Source organism: Ascidiella aspersa, chromosome 7 (genome assembly GCF_963924565.1).
Source record: "Ascidiella aspersa chromosome 7, kaAscAspe10.2, whole genome shotgun sequence".
Classification (NCBI taxonomy): domain Eukaryota; kingdom Metazoa; phylum Chordata; class Ascidiacea; order Phlebobranchia; family Ascidiidae; genus Ascidiella; species Ascidiella aspersa.
The window spans coordinates 6389437-6408020 of NC_139453.1; the positions used below are offsets into that span (position 1 = coordinate 6389437).

The 18584-nt window shown below is 37.4% G+C and overlaps 1 protein-coding gene across 1 annotated transcript; it reads right to left on the bottom strand.

The window, feature by feature from the left end:
- Positions 1–1355: 1355 nt before the first annotated feature.
- LOC146137453 (NACHT, LRR and PYD domains-containing protein 12-like) lies at positions 1356–13811 on the bottom strand. The gene is made up of 11 exons (XM_083394345.1): positions 13785–13811; positions 11956–12139; positions 10209–10360; positions 8643–10091; positions 7809–7961; positions 6496–6651; positions 4739–4900; positions 2916–3077; positions 1896–2033; positions 1499–1581; positions 1356–1455 (listed from the first exon to the last, which is right to left on the bottom strand). Exons 1-11 carry the CDS (start codon positions 13809–13811, stop codon positions 1356–1358), a joined length of 2766 nt encoding a protein of 921 aa, XP_083250471.1.
- Between the last annotated feature and the right edge of the window lie 4773 nt (positions 13812–18584).

Genomic DNA, 18584 nt, shown 5'->3' on the forward strand with positions numbered 1-18584 from the left:
AGGATTTGGGTTTTAATCCACATTTTGAATTAACTTTCTTCAACCTATATTGACATGATTCACATTACAGCCAACCATTGTTTAACTTCCATTTATTCTGGCGAAAAAATCTAACAGACAAATCAAATAGAGGACGTTTACAGCACGAATAAAATTAAAATACAGCCTGTTCAATGTTTATTAATCGAAAACATTCTATTCACACTTGATTTGTTCTAAACATGAAACACGGCCAACCATTAATATCTGTCAAATTGTAATAAGTTTGATGTTGACTCAATTCATGTTTAATTGCGCTGGTTTTAAAAGGTTTGAAACGTTGAAAATTGACTTTAGATGAGTTTTTTTTTTATTTACACATTCTTACAAGGAAGTGATGTCATTTTGTAAAATGCCAGTACCGCGACTTTTATATGGTGCACACTTAACAAAATAAACGTGTCGTGCAAACCAAGTGGCTTTGAACAAGCATCGAAACTACACGGCAAGGCAACATGTAAGATCCATAATACTATCAGTTATATAACTGGTGGTTTGCACTTAAGTCTTGTATGCTTGCCGGCATTCAAGTTTGAAATACGAATGTGTTAGTTTCAAAATTACGAAAACTGCACGCCACCCTTCAGAATTACTCGAGGCCAACAATTTTAGAAGCACCACTTAAAGCAAGGTGATTGAAACCACGGCACGCGGACCACTTATGGCACGGCGCAACATCGTTATCTGTTAACGATTGTTTAATTGAGTGATACAAAAGCTTATTATTGATACTTTCGTTTCACATAGCATTCTTGGTAGAGTGTTCGCGTACTAATCATATCAAGAACATATCAAAAACCAGAAAAGCTAATACAGTTCGATAAATTAAAGGAACAAATAAGTATGAAATCTGGAGCCTGCTGTGTATGGCCGCAAAAAAACGCAAATAACTTGTGGCCACCAGATTCTGACATTCTTTTGCCACCCTGATTAAAGGGATGGGTAGATGAAGTAAAACACAAGTAACAGTCCATTATTGCCAGGTTACTGAACAATTGTTACCTCCCAGTTATATACGAAAAAATAAGTTATGAGCCGTCTAGATTATCTTGCTTGTGTTCGTGTATTGTTCGGTTGTTAGAAGCGCAGACGAACTGTTTAAAAATGATGGAAAATAAACCCTGATGCTACTGCTGAAAGAAAATACGAAAAGGCAGAAGTATTTAAAGGAATCGATCGCCTTTAGTGGTGCGTTTGCATAAAACACAACTTTGTCCTTTCTCTTCTGTAGCCAACTTGAAGTTATTTTTTTTCTTTATGGTCGAAATTGCTTGGCGTTCCTTCTGTTGATATAAGCCTTGGTTTACGCTTGCAAGTCAGCACAAAACTCTTTTCTCGTTGTTAGATCCTAATTTCGACTTCTGCTCCTCATAGCAGAAGGCATCTCTGGCGTCTGCGCCTTCTCCGGCCTGAACGCTGTAACACAAAACAAACGCAATAAAATACTTTGTGTGAGTACATTCCAATCAACTTATTCAAGTGCTGCGGAGTCGGTTTAGAACAACCAGTGTCCACCTTGGCCTTGTTTTGCAAGCACCACCACTATGGGCGAATACACGAGTTCAGAAGCTATAAAAAAATGTAAAATGATGTTCGAGATATTGTTTCCCTGCAAATTGTTTTTGAATTTGTAGAATCTATTTGAATAAGGAAACTGAAGATGCCACTTGGCGAAATATATTTTCCTTATAAACAAACGTCTGATCCTGTTTTTACTCATGTTTTTAACTATGAGTTTTACTTGTAAATATACGCGTCAGCGGAGCAGTGATCTATGGCTAAAACCTGCCGCCGATGGTTTTGGTTTCTATAAAGATACACCCTAATTATACATATTCTTACAATGTGAGTCTTACCTTGCGCAGAGAATCCACATCAGCTTCATCGATGCCGCATCCTTCTAACCCCAGCTCTTGTACATTGTGGGCACAAGTTCGGAGGAAAGCGAGTCCTTGCGACCCTAACTTGTTGCGGTTCAGGTTCAAATTCCTCATCTACATAAGCACAACATAATGTTAGACACAAGCACGTGGTTGGCTGCATAAAGGTTCTAGCAAATTGAACAATGCATATTCGCAACTTACACCACAAAATGTGCTATTCTTAATAGTTAAGGTAACAACTTTGGGATATATAATATCTATTGGGGCCATGGTGGACGAAATAACTTAATGGGACATTTGTTAACTATAGCAACTGAAAAATGATGGAATGCCTTGTGATTGGATATTTTGTTATTTTTCTTTAAATACACAATTTGCGTAAAGTTAACATGCGTTTAAAATAAACTAGACCCCTGGTCATTAATACCAGCTACGCGTTTTCTACACCCTCTCAATTATTTCTGCATAAGTTTTATAAAACACGTGGCCATGGCGCTCCCAAACCTTATTTTTTCCTATTGTATCTATGGAAAAGCAAAAATATTTCGCAATACGCGCCAATTTAACTTATGTTTCTAGTATGTCTTACCCAACTTGAAAACCGGTTTATCCATGGGAGCCGTGTGTCTTACCGCACCCTCGAAAATTAAAGTTTGGGAACCTAAACTATTTAAAAGTATTTTTTCACGCTAGTGCTTTTCCTTCTTAAAAAACTAGTCACGTTTAGACGTAACGCTATATCCGTGATTTGGCGTAACATTGTGACATTATACCTGCAATTTTTTAACCCCCCTCAAACAAAAATCTCGCATTTGCCCCTGATAGTAGTAATTATTTAATAATGGTGAAATAAAAATTCCATTTACGGAAATATCTTTTGTACACCAGACTGGGGTTCAGCTACCAAATTTTACACGCAATGCTACTGCGTAGTTTATCCACCTCAATGTTATATCAATATTCAACAAACCCTTCATTCCACAACATACTTACAGGTCGATCCATTCGTGATATGGCGTCAGTTAGGGGTTTTAGATTGGAACCAGCGATCTCGCAATCCCATAATTCCAGCTGGTTGATGTTGTGTACACTTGTTGCCAGGCAACTCAAACCACGTGAATCCATCTTGTTGCCACTTAGGTTAATTTTTTCCAACTGTTACAATAAAGAAGGTTAAATGGTAAATTTGCCTACTATATAAACTCACACAACATCTACGAATATAGAACCGGTGACTCGAACAACATTAATTTAATATTATTTAGCTGAGCAAGGATTGACCATCACCTATAATGCACATTAAAAGGAGTATTTTTGAATTATTAACTCTAGATGAAAAATTAAATTTCAGAATCCTTAACTTAACTGAAACTAAGGTTGAAGAGATAATCAATATTTCGCTTTATCCAACTTATGTTGTTAAATATATTCGGCTTAACTTTCGCATAAATAACCATCTAGATTTTCTGCTTTATTTTACAAAGCAAGACGTTTAAAATTCCAAATCCACAAACTCAAAACTTGTTGTGCACAGCGTAATTGTACAAGGAAGATGAGTTTAAACCACGCCTGAACAACTTAAAATTGTGCAAGGGCCACAACAAGCAAAAAAAACATTTCGCAGTCCGCATACTGAAGTTGCATAATAGGTCAGGTAACAACTACTTAAAATCGCAAAGACTCGCTTTTCTCCAAACAATAGGTCAGGTATAACTCTAGGATATTTAATATCTATTGGGGCAATGGCGGACAAAATAGTTTTATGGAATATTTTGGTTAACTATGGCATCTCAACATTATTAAATATTTTATTATTTTTAGTAAATCAACTAAAATAGGCCAGACCCCAGGTCTTTACTTTCGTGTACGCGTTTTTAGAAGAACCACAGTTTAAATATTTCTATATAAGCTTGGCAAAATCACACAAATAAAATGAGGAAAGAACCCGGGCGTTCGTATTTTAACCTAAACTCCCCTGCTTAAATTTATTGGTATTTTTTTATTGACTTGGCGACAGACGAAGCTATGCGAAATGAAGTGGCATTAAATCAAATTGCAAAAGTATGAGTGAACGTAGGCGCTTTTCGGGTTGCAATTACTTCAACAGGAAAATGTTGGTACAAAGTAGTAATTGCAATTCAAGTGTTGGTTGGTAAATTGCTCTCATAACTAGTAAACACAAACATAAAGGATGTCTAGTTAATAACGGTCCATTGAGAAGAAGTGCTATCAGAATAAAATACTCAGACCACGGTTATTTTAGACTCTAGCTAGAAACTATAGGGGTGGATCCATAGGAGACGTATTTTTGCCTATTGTAACAACGTGAATGCAAAACATTCCGCATTACCCGTGAATCTAAGTTATATTTCTAGTATGTCTTATAGTTCACTTGAAAACCGGGTTATCCATGGGCGCCGCGCGTCTTATCGCACCCTCGAAAACGGAAGTGTGGGAAACCTAAACTATTTAAAAGTATTTTTTCACGCTGCCTGCGAGTGTTTTTTGCCTTTATGATATAAAACATGGTCACGTGTTGACGTAATGCTATGTCCGTTACTTGCGACGTCACGATTTGACGTAACATTGTGACATCATGTCAATATTTTCATGCGTCCTCAAACAAAAGTCCACATTTGCCGCTGCCAGGAATTACTTAGTAATGGTGACATAAAAATTCCGTTTACGGAAAATTGTTTTGTACACCAGACAGTGATTTAGTTACCAAATCTTACACGCAATGCTGCTGACGGTTTATCCACCTCCATATCATTTCAATATTCAGCACATCCTTCATTTCAACAACACACACTTACAGGTCGATCCAATAGTGATATGGCGTCAGTTAGAGGTTGGAGATCGGAACCAGCGATATCACAACCCTCCAATACCAGCTGGTTGAGGTTGTGTACACTTGTTGCCAGGCAACTCAAACCACGTAAATCCATCTTGTTGCCACTAATGTTCAGTTGCTCCAGCTTTTGCAAAAAACGGTTAAACGGTTAAATAAACGGTTAAAGATTTGCCTAGGCTACTCTATAAACTCGCACAACATCTACGAACATAGAACCGTACTAATTTAATAATATTTGACTGTGCAAGGATTGACCATCGCCTATAATGCACATTATAAGGAGTATTTTTGAATTATTAACTGTAGATAAAAAAATAAATTTCAGAATCCTTAAGTTAACTGAATTAAGGTTGAAGCAGTAAATTATTTTCAAATTATAAGAGCCAATCAATATTTCGCTTTAATCAACTTATGTTGTTAAATATTCGGCCTAAATTTCGCATATATACCCATCTAGCTTTTCTGTTTTTTTAACCAAGCAACACGTTTAAAATTCCAAATCCACCAATTCAAAACTCGATGTGCTCAGAGTAATTGTACAAGGAAGATGAGTTTAAACCACGCCTGCACAACTTAAAATGGTACATTTGCAGGTCGATTCATTTGTGAAATGGCGTCAGTTAGAGGTTTTAGATCGGAACCAGCGATTTCGCAATACGTTAATTACAGATGGTTGATGTCGTGTACACTTGTTGCCAGACAACTCAAACCACGTGAATCCAGCATGTTATTATAAAGTTGCAATAATTTAATCTATAGTGACAAGAAGTTTTTATTGTTCCGTATCCCGCCGATATGAGCGTTCATAACATCCAAGGTGCTGTCTGCTAATCCTGGACCATAAGTGCCTGCAAAGGGGAGCATTTCCCGCCCAAACATCTGGAATACTATGGGATAAACAAGAAACTGCTGTGTCTTTAACGCAAAATTATTTTTTCCGTGTAGAATGCGTGGCTACCCCCCCTCCACAAACTGTAAGTAATTGCCTTATTTTCTCAATACTGCATATTATTTTCTTTTATAACAGGTAGGCTACTGAAATTAGTCAGCATTCATTGTTTCACATAAGTCAAGTTATATGCCTAAAATCAAGTCACTACCCAATATTATTAATAATAATGCGTCTATCGTATGGTCTGTGGGAATTAACAACGGTGTCAAAATCCAATACATTCTTATTTGTCTTCTAACACACGATTGAACAGAACACCAAGAAATTGGTGGAAATAAGCCCCATTGTGACTAACTGAGCGAGCAAAATAGTTTAAATATTTCTTCCAAGTAAATGTCCCATGTGCTTGCCCCAGGTGGCCAACCCCTCTTTGGCTAACATTTTCGAGTGTTTGTTTGCAGACGGTTTTAAACATCTATCAATATGCACAAGTATTTTAGAACAGTTAGAATTTTAAACCAAACAAAACAAGAGAGGGTAATTTTGTGAAAACAAGTGCCGACTTTATGCTTCAAAGACGTTGTTTAAGTGAAACACCACCGTCCAGCCATGCAACTTTTTATGAAAGTATGTAATTTGGGAGTTGTATGGAAGCGTGTATTATATTCTCACTGATGTATTTAGGATAAACCTACATGTCTTGGTATGTTTAATAAAAATGGTCCGTAAAAAAAATTTTTTGCCCCCATCCCCCTAATATATGCAGACTCTCATGCATGTGCGGTTAATGCTAACGTATTTACTTATCACAACTAGCATAAACATACAGGATGGTTTCTGCATGAGATGGCGTCAGTTAGAGGTTGCAGATTTAACCCAGAAGTGTCGCAATCTGGCAACTTCAGCTTGTTGATGTTGCTTGCACTTGTTGCCAGGCAACGCAACTCACGTGACCCCAAATTGTCCACGAATAATTCTTCCATCTACACAAAACATAGTTTGGTTTGTTAACGGAAGTTTACTGATACTTACTGATAAAACTTATTTAAACAGCTAAATACCGACTGAGGTAAAATTGATTGTAAACCGGAAAACGTGGTAAAAGTTAAATTTAGATTCTACACGATAAATATTTGCGCGACCACGCTCAATTGCTGTAAAGAGACAAATACATCAAACGTACACCACACGTGATTCATTATTGATATACCGGGTGACTAAATTTACCGAAACATTTCATAATTCAGTTAAGCAATTTTACAAAATTTGATTTTTCAGATGTTTGAACCGCGTTTGAATATAGTATTATGTAACGGAATGTGAAATCTGCATAAAACGTAGCCTAACAAGTGCATTTCCAAAAATGTCGTTTTTATTCAGTTGAATTTACAAGTAATTGTGCATGCATCTTTCATGGCTTCGTAAACTTTCTGGACTCAAATCAGTCATATTTGCTGAAAGATGGAGAAACCAAATAATTTTTTTAATGAAACTAACTTGAAAGTCAATAGACTTAACAATTAGGCGAATTATAATGGCGACAATGACAAAACCATGTAAATGTCAATTGTTACACGTAAGAACTTACAGGTATTTCTCTACGTGCGATTGCTTCAGTTAGAACCTCGAAATCTGGCAAATCGCTCGTCTTATAACGTTTTATTTCAACCGGTAACTAATTTAGTCGTTCTAAAAGTCAAAATGCCATTTATGCACTTAAAACTATTTCTACTAAACTTTCCAATTACATTTTAAAACTCAAACTGTGGTTTATTGAACTTGACATTCTCTTGCTTCTATGGTGTTTCATTTGAAAATTTTCTTTTTTATTTGCACGTTAACTAATCCCTCATTTAACACGAAACTCGCGTTAAACGTTTCCAGTTAGTATCATCAACGAAATATTAAAATCTGGACAATATACCAAAAAACTTATCTACTTGCTAAAAAAATATAAAAGTGGGATGAAACGTTTAACGCTTTAGGGGAGACTGTGACTACGGAGAGGTCGGGGGTGGCGGTCCTGCGTTGTATAACATCCCAAACTAATGTTTATTATTAAAATGAAAAACGGCAAGTAACATCGTTACATTAATGACCATTATGACATAACCATGTCAATTGTTGTAGGTTAACTTACAGGTGTTTCTCTGCGTGTGATTGCTTCAGTAAGAACTTCGAAACCGGACAGGTCGTTCGTTTTGTTTAACCACAGGCGGTTTATCTTATGAACGCAGGTGGACAAAACTTTGAAGTCACGTGATCCAGTTGTCCTCACACGTATAAACTCTATCTACAAAATAACACCAAGATATGTTGGTGGGTGCGCTGTCCCAGATAGATGAGGTTATCAAACTTATGCGCCGATCAGTTTGCCTCGCCCACCATTGTTGGTTACCTTTAGTCTTCTTCTTCTTTTCGTGTGTCAAAAGAAATGCGGGTCAATATGACGTTTTATTTCAAACTGTAATTAATTTAATCGTTTCTAAACGTAAAATGCCATATTATTTATGCGCTTAAAACAGTTTTACTAAAACTCCTAGTTACTAAGTTGTAGAGTACGCAAACTTTGCTTTTTTATTTGTACAGTAATTATTCCCTCATTAAACACGATACTCGCGTTAAACGGTTAAGTTAGTATCATTAAATATTAGAATATGTATAATTTAGGCGAGCAATGGCGGTCTGTTTATTTTTGAAGTGGGGTAACAACGTCCTTTATACATCTTTACATCACTCCATGAAAGATTCGTGTGTACGGTCTAGCGACTTGTGTACAATCAATGCTGGGTGAACAAACAGAAAGAAAACAGTCTATTTACGTAACAAAATGGTGCCACCATGTGGCGCTATGGTTAAAAGTATCTTTTTAGAGAAAAATGTTGTGTGGCTTTAAAAAGGCTGCTTTGTTGCCTTTAATTTTTTAATAGTGTATACAAATTTAAACGACAGGCAATCGTAAAACTTCACTAACCTTTTGTTTGGTTTTTGCCATTGTCTCCATCAACATTTCTAAACCGTTGCCGGTAAATTTGACTGGGCTGTAAAGTTCCCCGATGTCGATGACCAACTCCCTTTGTGTTGCTCGAAGCACTTGACAGAGACTGGACACTTCACTGGAAAGGATCGTTGCACCCTTTATACGAAGCTCTCCAGCGAGGAAATCGGCCACTTTTGTGGTGATTTCTTCATCGTTTGATTCCTGCGCCAAACTGCAAAGCTTAAATAAATTGGAGTTGAAGCTCTCCTCATCGTCTAATAAAAGTTGAGGTCCAAGCAAATCAATCAGACCTTTCAGCAAACGTTTTTTGCTGTCAACATCGGTGGAAGAGATTTTAAAAATTGGCTTTAGCTTACGATGGAGTTCCGTGTTTAGCAACCCGAAAAGAAACCGAAGAACCATTTCCCAAGTATTACTTTCCATGCTTTGCAGCAGACCAGAAAATGTGGACAGGTCAGTATCGAACAACAGCTTGAGTGATGCAAAAAACTCTTGCCAAAGAAGATGTAGGAAGAAGAATATTTTTTCCCCTTCCAGTATACGAAGGTTGAGGTCGCTGGAAAAAACTTGCATGTTGAGAAAGTCCTCCATTCCTTCAGCATCAAGTCCGACTTCATCAAAGTCGTCTTCGTCGAATGTGATCTTGTCATTGAGCATTCCGTGTAATGCCAGGTCAGAAAGTTTGCGCAAAATTCTGGGGTGTTCCTTAAACTTAGGCGAGTGAATGCAATCGGACACAAAAGCCGCAAACACATCTGTGAGCGTAAAAGTGCCATCTAAAGTGCCATGTTTTAGGATGTAAGGTGCGACGGTTTTGGCAAATATAGGAAGAAAGCACAAGGCCTTTGCATGTGGGTTTTGACTAAGTGACTTGGTGACCTTCTCGTAATCTTCTTTCTCTGGGCAAATTTGTCGGAAATACAAATCTTGAGAGCTTTCGTTGAAGCCGATTACCTTGACTACAAAGTGGGGCTTGCAATTAGGATGTAGCTTAAGAAAAGCTCCCGGTCGTGAAGTAAGCAGCTTGTGAGCATTAGCAAGAATATCGCCACGGAGTATGTTTTGCAGAATGACAACCGGCGTTGCGCGATCGTACAATCCGATCACTGGAGCATCCATGTCAAGATCTTTGAACCTAGGTTCGTCCAAACCATCCAGGAAGATAAACAGCTTGTTGGATTTGGAAAGTCTTTCCAGTATTTGATCATCTATTTCCTTTGTGTGTTTCCAGTTTGGGTCGGATGACAGCAATTCCAAAACGCCTATTTTTTTATTAAGATCCAAGGTCTTCAAGTATTTAAAAAGCCAATATCCCTTATCATCTGCAGGTAATTCATCTACAAGCTCCGTTAGTGTCTGTATAATAGCTGTAGTTTTTCCAATTCCAGCTATTCCAGTCATACCGACCACGTTGCCATGCCTCTTGACGTAATCGTCAGTTGCTGCTTTATTTCTAAATTTCTTACTTTTGGCTTCATCGATTGCTTCTTGTTTTGCAGCAGTAAATAGTTGGTTAAGTTTAAGCATGTTTGAGTTGACCTGGTTGCCTCTGAGTCGTTTCAACCCTTTTAAACCAAACTCCTCCAATGGTGCTTGCGAATCCCGAACGACGTCAAGAGGAACTGGGTTGCTTGGCAGAGTTCCGATGACCTTGTCAGCTGCTTCCTGAGACTTTTCTTGCCATGACGCTACTGAAAAGGTATGAACTATTCTTTAAAGATGAACGCTACCAAGGCAGGAATAAAACGAATGAAAGTTATAGATGTTATCCGCAATCTTAATGCGCCCAATTTGTTGACAATTTTGTTTTATCATGTAAGCTAACTAGCACATATGAATGTATAACTTATTTGGTAGAATATATAGCGTAAAATTTTGCCCTGCACGCTTAGCTTATCCCAGCCACCAAAACGTTAGTAAATGATTAACGCTTATCGTCGGTTTCACTTAAAAATGACTCTTGTAAGCGTAGGCTGGCTTTGCTTATTTATATTAATAAACGCTTTTTTTATTTCCAAAACTAGTGTGTGTTATTTTGTCAAAAAGTGATTTTGCTTTAAACAAAGTTACACCGTTTTATTTATTGTATAATCGCTAATCACTTTTGATATATCGACTTTAAAACTCTTTAACAAACAAAAGGCTTATACTGGGATCAGCAATATCGGAAATCGTTCTAGCAAACGACATTACCATCATTATGGGACTAATTGAACGCCATCGTATTACAATTTAAATGAAACGAGGGCATACCTCTCACCCGTGACCTACTTTTTTGTCGGTAATTATAGGTAAATGCAAAAACCCTTAAATGACACTAATCAGTTAAAAAACACTTGATTCTATACTATGTGTCTTTCCAGAAAGAGCTTAAAATGCGGTTAATTTTATATTGTTTAATATGGGCATGTTAGGCTATATATGTATATAACTTTTGTGTTTTTTTGCGGTACCGCACCCCTGTGGACGTTGGCGAGTTACAAGGGGGCGTTTTGGGTATTTTTATTATTTGGGGGGGGGGGGGGGGGGGCGTTGTACGTCACAACACAAAATAGACTTCATAACTCTGTTATTTCGGTCCGAAAAATGTGAAAGTAAGTTAAACGGAGTCTAACTATACATTCAAATCCGTTTAAGTTTTAATTAAAGTGTTTTCTTTTCAAAATTAATTACTTTAAGTATACACTAGTTCTTTAATTAGGCTTTCATGGACTCCCTAAAACTAGTTCACGGACCCCAAGGGGTCCATGGACCCCAGTTTAAGAACCCCTGACATAAAATAAGAAACAAACAGCACTGTAGGTAACATTTAACCTTAAATGGCAACATTCGTACTGCGAACTTGTAGCAGTTTTCCGCAAAGTGGTAACTTCTGGCGTAACAATTCAATCAGGGACGTAACCAGAAAATCAAAAAGGGGTTCTGACTTTTCAACTTAGGGAATTCCCCTATTTTTCGTCTGACTTTAATGAATAATGACGTCACAAAACGGTGACAGTATGACGTCATAGAACTAGTCAGAAACAGCCAAATACGTCCAGCAAAAGCGACCACGTGCCCCCCTTGCCCCCCCCGTGCGGGCGCCCATGACCATATGCTATTCCGCCTTTACGATTTACAGTTGGTAACCATGTCAGTTTTGTAATATGGTTCTGCGCATGCGCACGTCCAACTCGGGACTCGGCTAATCATACGTGGTCTTACTCGAGTCCCGACTCCGACTCAGCAGCCCTGCTGTGGCGCAACCTACACTTGGTCATTAGTTTAAATCGAAGTTATCACCAACCGTTGTCAGATGAGGTCGCTGTTGAGTCGGCAGCCACTCCAGGTCCCGGTTGCTGGCCATATATATGAACGTCGCCATGGAGGTTTTGTATGGGACCTTGATGACCGTAAACGTCACCAATGTTTACAGGTAGGATATTGATTGGCTGGTTGTTTGCTGGTGGAAGCTGAGGTGCATTTTCACCCTGTATAAATACGTTGATGTTCAATTTTAATTTAATTGCGAAATAACATTTTAACACAAATAGCTTTGGGTCCTTTTTAGTATTTATTTTACTTTAAACAACAAATATATTCGATTTATTTTACTTTTTAAACTGCGTTTTACCTAAAACAGCTTTAAATAAAAGACCAAATAAATGATGTGATTAAACAGAGATATAATGAGTAAAAAACAGAGATATAATGTGTTGCCTAGTGCAGTGATTTTTGACCTTTAAAAGAACTGTCCGCACTTCATTTTCGGAAAAGTTTTATCCGCACGAAACAAGCACAGTAAGTTTGCACCCTTTAGTTTCCCCTATTTGTAAAATAACAATGAAAGGATGTGTGTATTAAACCGTGAGCCTTAACCGTTATAAATATAGATAGCGTATGCTTCAATGGCTTTACCTTAATTAACAACCACAAGAATAACAACGAAAATTTATACACAAAGGGAATTAGCAGTCATTAATGTACGTGATTAAAGACTCGTTTGCTGCTGAATATTTTTGGAAATTTCAGCCCAATTAGGAACAACTTCTTGTTCCAAAGCTCCCCGCATTAGGTCATCAAGTGGCGCGTTGAGAAGGCAACTCCTTTTTCTGGTTTTAATGTCAACAAGTGCACTAAATCCCTTTTCTGACAAGTAAGTAGTTGGGGTTTGCAGAAGCACTTTTAGTGCTAGCGTCGCCAGCCGTCGTTGTAATGTCCATCAAGAGCACCGATTCAAAATTGTGTTTTTCACGATTAAAAAACGCTCGTTGACAGAAATCGTTTTTAAGATAGGGCTACCATATTTCAGCACCAAAAAAGAAGACCCTTTTTGCCAGCAAGTAAAACAAAAGTAAAATTGTTACGTTTGAGTTTGATGATGTTTTACAGTTCCTTAGTATAGTTGCAGACAAAAGTTACAAAAACAAAGCAAAGTAAAAGTTACAAAAACAAAGCAAAGTAAAAGTTACAAAAACAAAGCAAAGTAAAAGTTACAAAAACAGACACAAAAATAACAAATCCTTTTATTTTTAATTATAGCTTATTTTGCTTTATGGTTGTCTAAATTTAAAGGATGATAAGGAAAATGAAAGCATCTGCTGAGGACTACCTGTATGCTATAGACCAGGCGTCGGCAACCTACGGCCCGCCGCCTCTTTCACAAACTAGTCATTTCAAATACTATATTTTTTTATATAATATTTTAACTAAGTAAGTGCGAAAAGTTTCAAGCTTCGCGCAAATTATCTTTTTACATCCGGTTTGTTTACTTAGGATGCTGTCTTTTGAACTAGATCAGCGCTTCTTTACAGTTGCGCCGTGGAAGGCTGCCAAGTGCGTCGCGGACAAACGGAAAACGCATTCATAAATATTGGATATATGTTTTTTAACATTTTTAAATTTTTTTCGGCAATTTAAAAAAACAGCAAGGAATTTAAAAGAAATGCAGGTATACCAAAAAGAAATAGCGCTCGCTTGGTTAACAAACACTGAAATAGATTAACTATTAAAGGTTAATAAGATAAGTTTCACTTTGTCAAATATCAGTGCTAAACGGATTTAGGAGGAGGATGACATGGAATTAAAAACCCAAAGCAGCAAAGATTTTGATTAATTTATACGAGAAGAACTTACTTGGTTTTGGTTTGGAGTATCGGCCATGTTATTCCTTGTGCTTGATTGGTTGATACAGTTTTTTCTACTAAATATAACTTGCCTGTAAAATGGAACCAGATACCAAGTTAAATGACCGTTTGGACATATACTGTGATATCTGTGATCTAGCCCTGTTGAAGTAGCACTGTCCAACGATTGGCATACACACAATATTATACCAGGTACAGAGGTACGCAGGCACAGTGGAAGCAAGTCGTTGGACGATCATTATAGCAGCGTTACCTGCTGGGTCTTGTTCGTACATACAATTTTTATGTTTGGAAAATAGTGATCGTCAACCTTTAGCACACGGACCACTGTTACGCCAACAGCTTTCAGGCTACAATCGAAGTTTTATACAAATGAACGAAAGTGCATTGCGGCAAGATGACCCACTATCTTAAATCTGCGGCAAGCGTTGAAAGTAATTGTTTTTAATTTGGCTTTATCAAATATAAGTAAACTTGATTGAAAATGGTTTCTTTTGAAACCAGGTAGCTCGAAGTGACATTAAAAACACCACAGACTGGAGAGCGGCAGGAAAAGGTTGAGATCCATCGATTTAAGGTTTTGATATTATAAACTAACCTGACATTCCAGTTCAATGTTCATATACCTACACAACCTTACACATTTTCATCAGTACAGCAGGAAGGCGCTTGCACCAAACTACAGGCAACAACCAAACGCCAAGCTCTTTGTTGAAGGCAGACTTCGAAGTATTTCTTTTTTCTAAAGGAAATGACGTTAAGGCTCCATTCATTTAGTTTGGCCCCTAACGCTTTTACTCATTTCCTGGCTGGCAATGACGCGAGCTAAAAAAAAAATTCTTAGTTTCAAGATTCGGTTGCATAGAAATGCGTATTCTTATTGTTGTATAGTTGTTTAGTTGCTTCACTGGCACAATGATAATAATTCCATTAGACTTTTTTTATTACTTGTATTTGGTATGTCCGATACTTGAAATTACATTCCGATACCCGATAGATTGGACAAAAAGCATCCGATCCGACAGCGAATGACGTCATTACTATAATCAAACAAGCATATAGATCAGTGGTTCTCAACCTTTTTTCTTTCGTGGCCCATTTACGTTGCAAAAAAATTCTGCGGCCCAATAGTTTTATGAAAGAAAAACCACAAAAAAAAGGTTTACAACAAAACACAGCAGAACGTATTTCAAACCAGATTATTTACTCAACCGTGTATTAGTGAGATACTTGCGGCTGAACAATAAATTTACATTCCTTTTTGATTCCTCCCCAAGTCATTATTTCCTGTAATTAAATGTAATGACACAAATGAAACCAAATCTAGCGTTTTTAAATTGGTCTGTGGCCCACCTCAAATGTTCTTATGGCCCACCAGTAAGCCATGGCCCACTGGTTGAGAACTGCTGATATAGATAAAATAAGTGAAATTTCTGGGTTATTAGGCAAAATTTGCTTTAGCGGGTAAAAAGTTTAGTTACGTCCAGTTAATAATCTTTAATTTTTTTAAATAAATTTACGTCAAGGCAGAATGGCTGCGTTAAATCACAAGTCTTGGCTGAAATTCTCGTATTAATGTGGTTTAGGATCGGCACCGATGCAACCCTAGTATCGGACGAGTATCAACGATACCACCACTTGGTATCGGGTATCGGCTTTGATCCGATATTATCGGACATCCCTATACTTGCAACATGACGAAATATTTACCTAAAATTCGCGCTGAACTTGACATTAGTAATTCTGGAAATAAAGTCATAATACTTTGAAACAAGGCTGCGGAGTCGGACTCAGGACTCGAGTAAGACCACGTGAAATTACCCGAGTCCAGAGTCCGACGTGCGCATGCGCAGGACCAAGATTTAGAACTGATATGGCCGCCAACTGGAAATTGTAAGGGTGGAATAGCATATAGTGGTATATTTTCCAACCATGCATTGTGAGTGAATGAGTTATTTCGGCTGCGTTTTGTGCCTTATATGAAGCCGCAAGACCTGGTAAAAAAGGAACCGGCTGATTAGGAAGCGGCTATTTAAGCTGGCCGATTTATGTTGAGCACAACGAATTGAAGACGCCGAAGCAAACGCAATCATATTGGTGCAGAATGAGCCGTAAAAAATTAACCAAGAAAAGTAAAATCAATGTAAACTACCGCAGTGGTCGAGCCAACAAAATCAAAAGGCGACCCATCGTTGAAAAACACTGATTTAAACTTGTAGAGAAACGACGCATGTCTGTTTGTGCTTGTAATTATAGCGTGTTCGCCTGGTAAAGTGTTAAATAATTCACCTCGATACTCTTTTCCTTTCCTGGCCGTTCTGGCAAATCCATCCGGCATTTCGATTTAGCTAATCCCCAACGCAGTGTCTCTTGTGCTGTATATAGTGTCACGCTTCTGCTGGATAAAAAACTCCAGTCATAAAATGCATGCCTTACTTCCGAGACGCGTTTTACTGCGCTGTAAGCTATTTTATTAAGAGCGAGCTATGTTGAAATATTTGAATGTATAATAAATTTATAAGCGACCTGACAGTAAGCATTTGAAATGCAATGACAGTTTGTTTAGTTTCGATATAGTGGAGTTCAGATAGTACGGTGGTCATGTCTCACCTGTTGAAATATACAAACTAAAAAAATGCGTTTATTTGCTTGAACTTGGCAAGTTTATCACCCTTGTTTGATGCAAGCTTTGTTGACTATTTTGCGTCAGAGCGCACCTGTACACCTTGTGCATGGCAGCATGAAACGCCTGCAGCTGACCCTGCCTGCCTTGTAGTCAAGTTTAATTTACTTAGCGGAGTTTAGCTCGTAATAAAATTATTCATTGAATGATTTACTGAAATGCTTCTAGCATTTTTGTTGTTGTTGTATCGTTATGTTTTCCATAGTCCCTGGGCTGATTTCGCAATCAAAATAACAGCAATGATCATAGCTTTTTGCCTTTCGACTTTATTTGACATTAGAAAATTCATTTTCATGTTTATCACAAAAAACGTGCGTATGCTGACTCATTCTCCTAATAATATTTTGTCTGTGCTGACACACGTATGCCTAGACCTAAAGTGTCAGTTCTCATATCAAGTCGAAAGTTTACTTGACTGCTAAAGCAAACTACCACACTTCTATAGGCTACAATGTACTTTTTGTAAAAAACAATCAAAATTCTTTGTTATTATGTAATTTAATGCACTGTTGTTATAATCTGGGTCAAAGAACCTGGTAAATAGACATAAATGAAGTCTTTCACCTCTCCGTTAATGTAAAATAATTGATAAAGAACGTTTTAGAAACTAAAATAAGACAAACTAAGCACACAACTCTCAAATAAGCACGTTTCTTAGAAATAAGCACATTTATGTTTTCTAAGACACTGCACCCAAAAATAAGCACAAATCTTAGAAATAAGCACGGTGTGGTAACCCTGGATATAATATTGATTTCGTTTTACTTTTATCATAACTATTATGGTAAACGGCAATCAAAAATAAAAAACAAAAACATTTTGCCAGATTTATCCAAATTACAGCCAACTGTAATTTTCAATTTGGCTTGCCAGATGTTGAAATGATTTTGTTTTTGAAGTTTGTCCCCACAAAATCTCACCTTATTGTAGTCTGGATTGTTGTTTCGCAATCGCGGCTTGCAACGCAATCGGACACTTTATATGGCTGCTTCCAAATTGGCCGGCTCCATTATTTCGGCCGTGATGTGTACCTTATATGAAGCGGCAAGACTTGATGAAAAAGGAGCCGACTGCTTTGGATGCGGCTATTTAAACTGGCCGATTTATGTTTAGCACAACGAATTAAAGGCACCAAGGCAAACGCAATCAGTTTGGTGCAGAATGAGCCGTAAGCAATCACACGAGAAAAGCATTTGATCATCAGTTGAGCTAGTTGTGTTGCGTTATGGTTGACCTTCGTGTTAAAGTTTGCTGCTGATTAATGCTGCAAGTCTACTTTAATAAGGTATATAATTTAAGTCTTTGTTAATTATATTTATTTTAAGTGAATGCATTCTTATTTCTTGAATGCCTAGAAAACACACCACGGTCTAAAATACCGCCTCATACAGGGGACTGAACCACCCGCCCAAAGAAACAAAATATGTGGCCAGCGAGAATAGTTTAAACCCACCACACAAATACTCCGACGAGTATGATTTACCACTTTTGAAACGTCTATTTGTCGAGGGTTTTAACTACCAATGTTGTCGTTCTATGGTTCTAATGTTGTTCTTATATATAGCAAAATAATGTTGTAGTAATATAGGTTTTTATGCACAAGTGTTGTCGTTCTATGGCTCTAATGTTGTACTAATAAGTTTTATCTACAAATGTTGTCGTTGTATGGCCTGGCAACTCCTGGGCAGTTGTTTAACGTACATAGAGCAGGTGTGTTTTATGCTAATGCAAATTGAGGATTTCTGTTTGAGTTTTCGCAGTTATTTGTGGCAAGAATGACATTGTAGATATAGTGTGCTTTTCAAGTTTTTTTTGTTATTTTACATTTAACCTGCATAATTAGTTCACAATGTTACCAGTAGCAAGGGTAAAGAGGCGTGAGTTTAAAGTGGACTCTAGTTAAAAGGGTGGATGACAAAGACGGGCAACATAAAATTATGTAGCTTCACTTCGGCCTAACACCCTTCGCGATTTCAAAACGAGAACCTTATTTAAAGCTACGAGCATACTCAGGTTAGTCTTATCAATAAATCGACCACGATTTATTTAAAAATATTTAACACATTTAATGTTTGTGAATCGTAATAATAATGAAAAGAACGACAA

Excerpts from the sequence above, each read along its gene's own strand:
- LOC146137453 (XM_083394345.1), bottom strand. The coding sequence starts at position 13,811 with ATGGCCGATACTCCAAACCAAAACCAA. Across the intron at positions 12,140-13,784 it reads ATACTCCAAACCAAAACCAA|GGTGAAAATGCACCTCAGCT; the intron begins GTAAGTTCTTCT and ends GTATTTATACAG. Across the intron at positions 7,962-8,642 it reads TGGCAAAAACCAAACAAAAG|ATAGAGTTTATACGTGTGAG; the intron begins GTTAGTGAAGTT and ends GTTATTTTGTAG.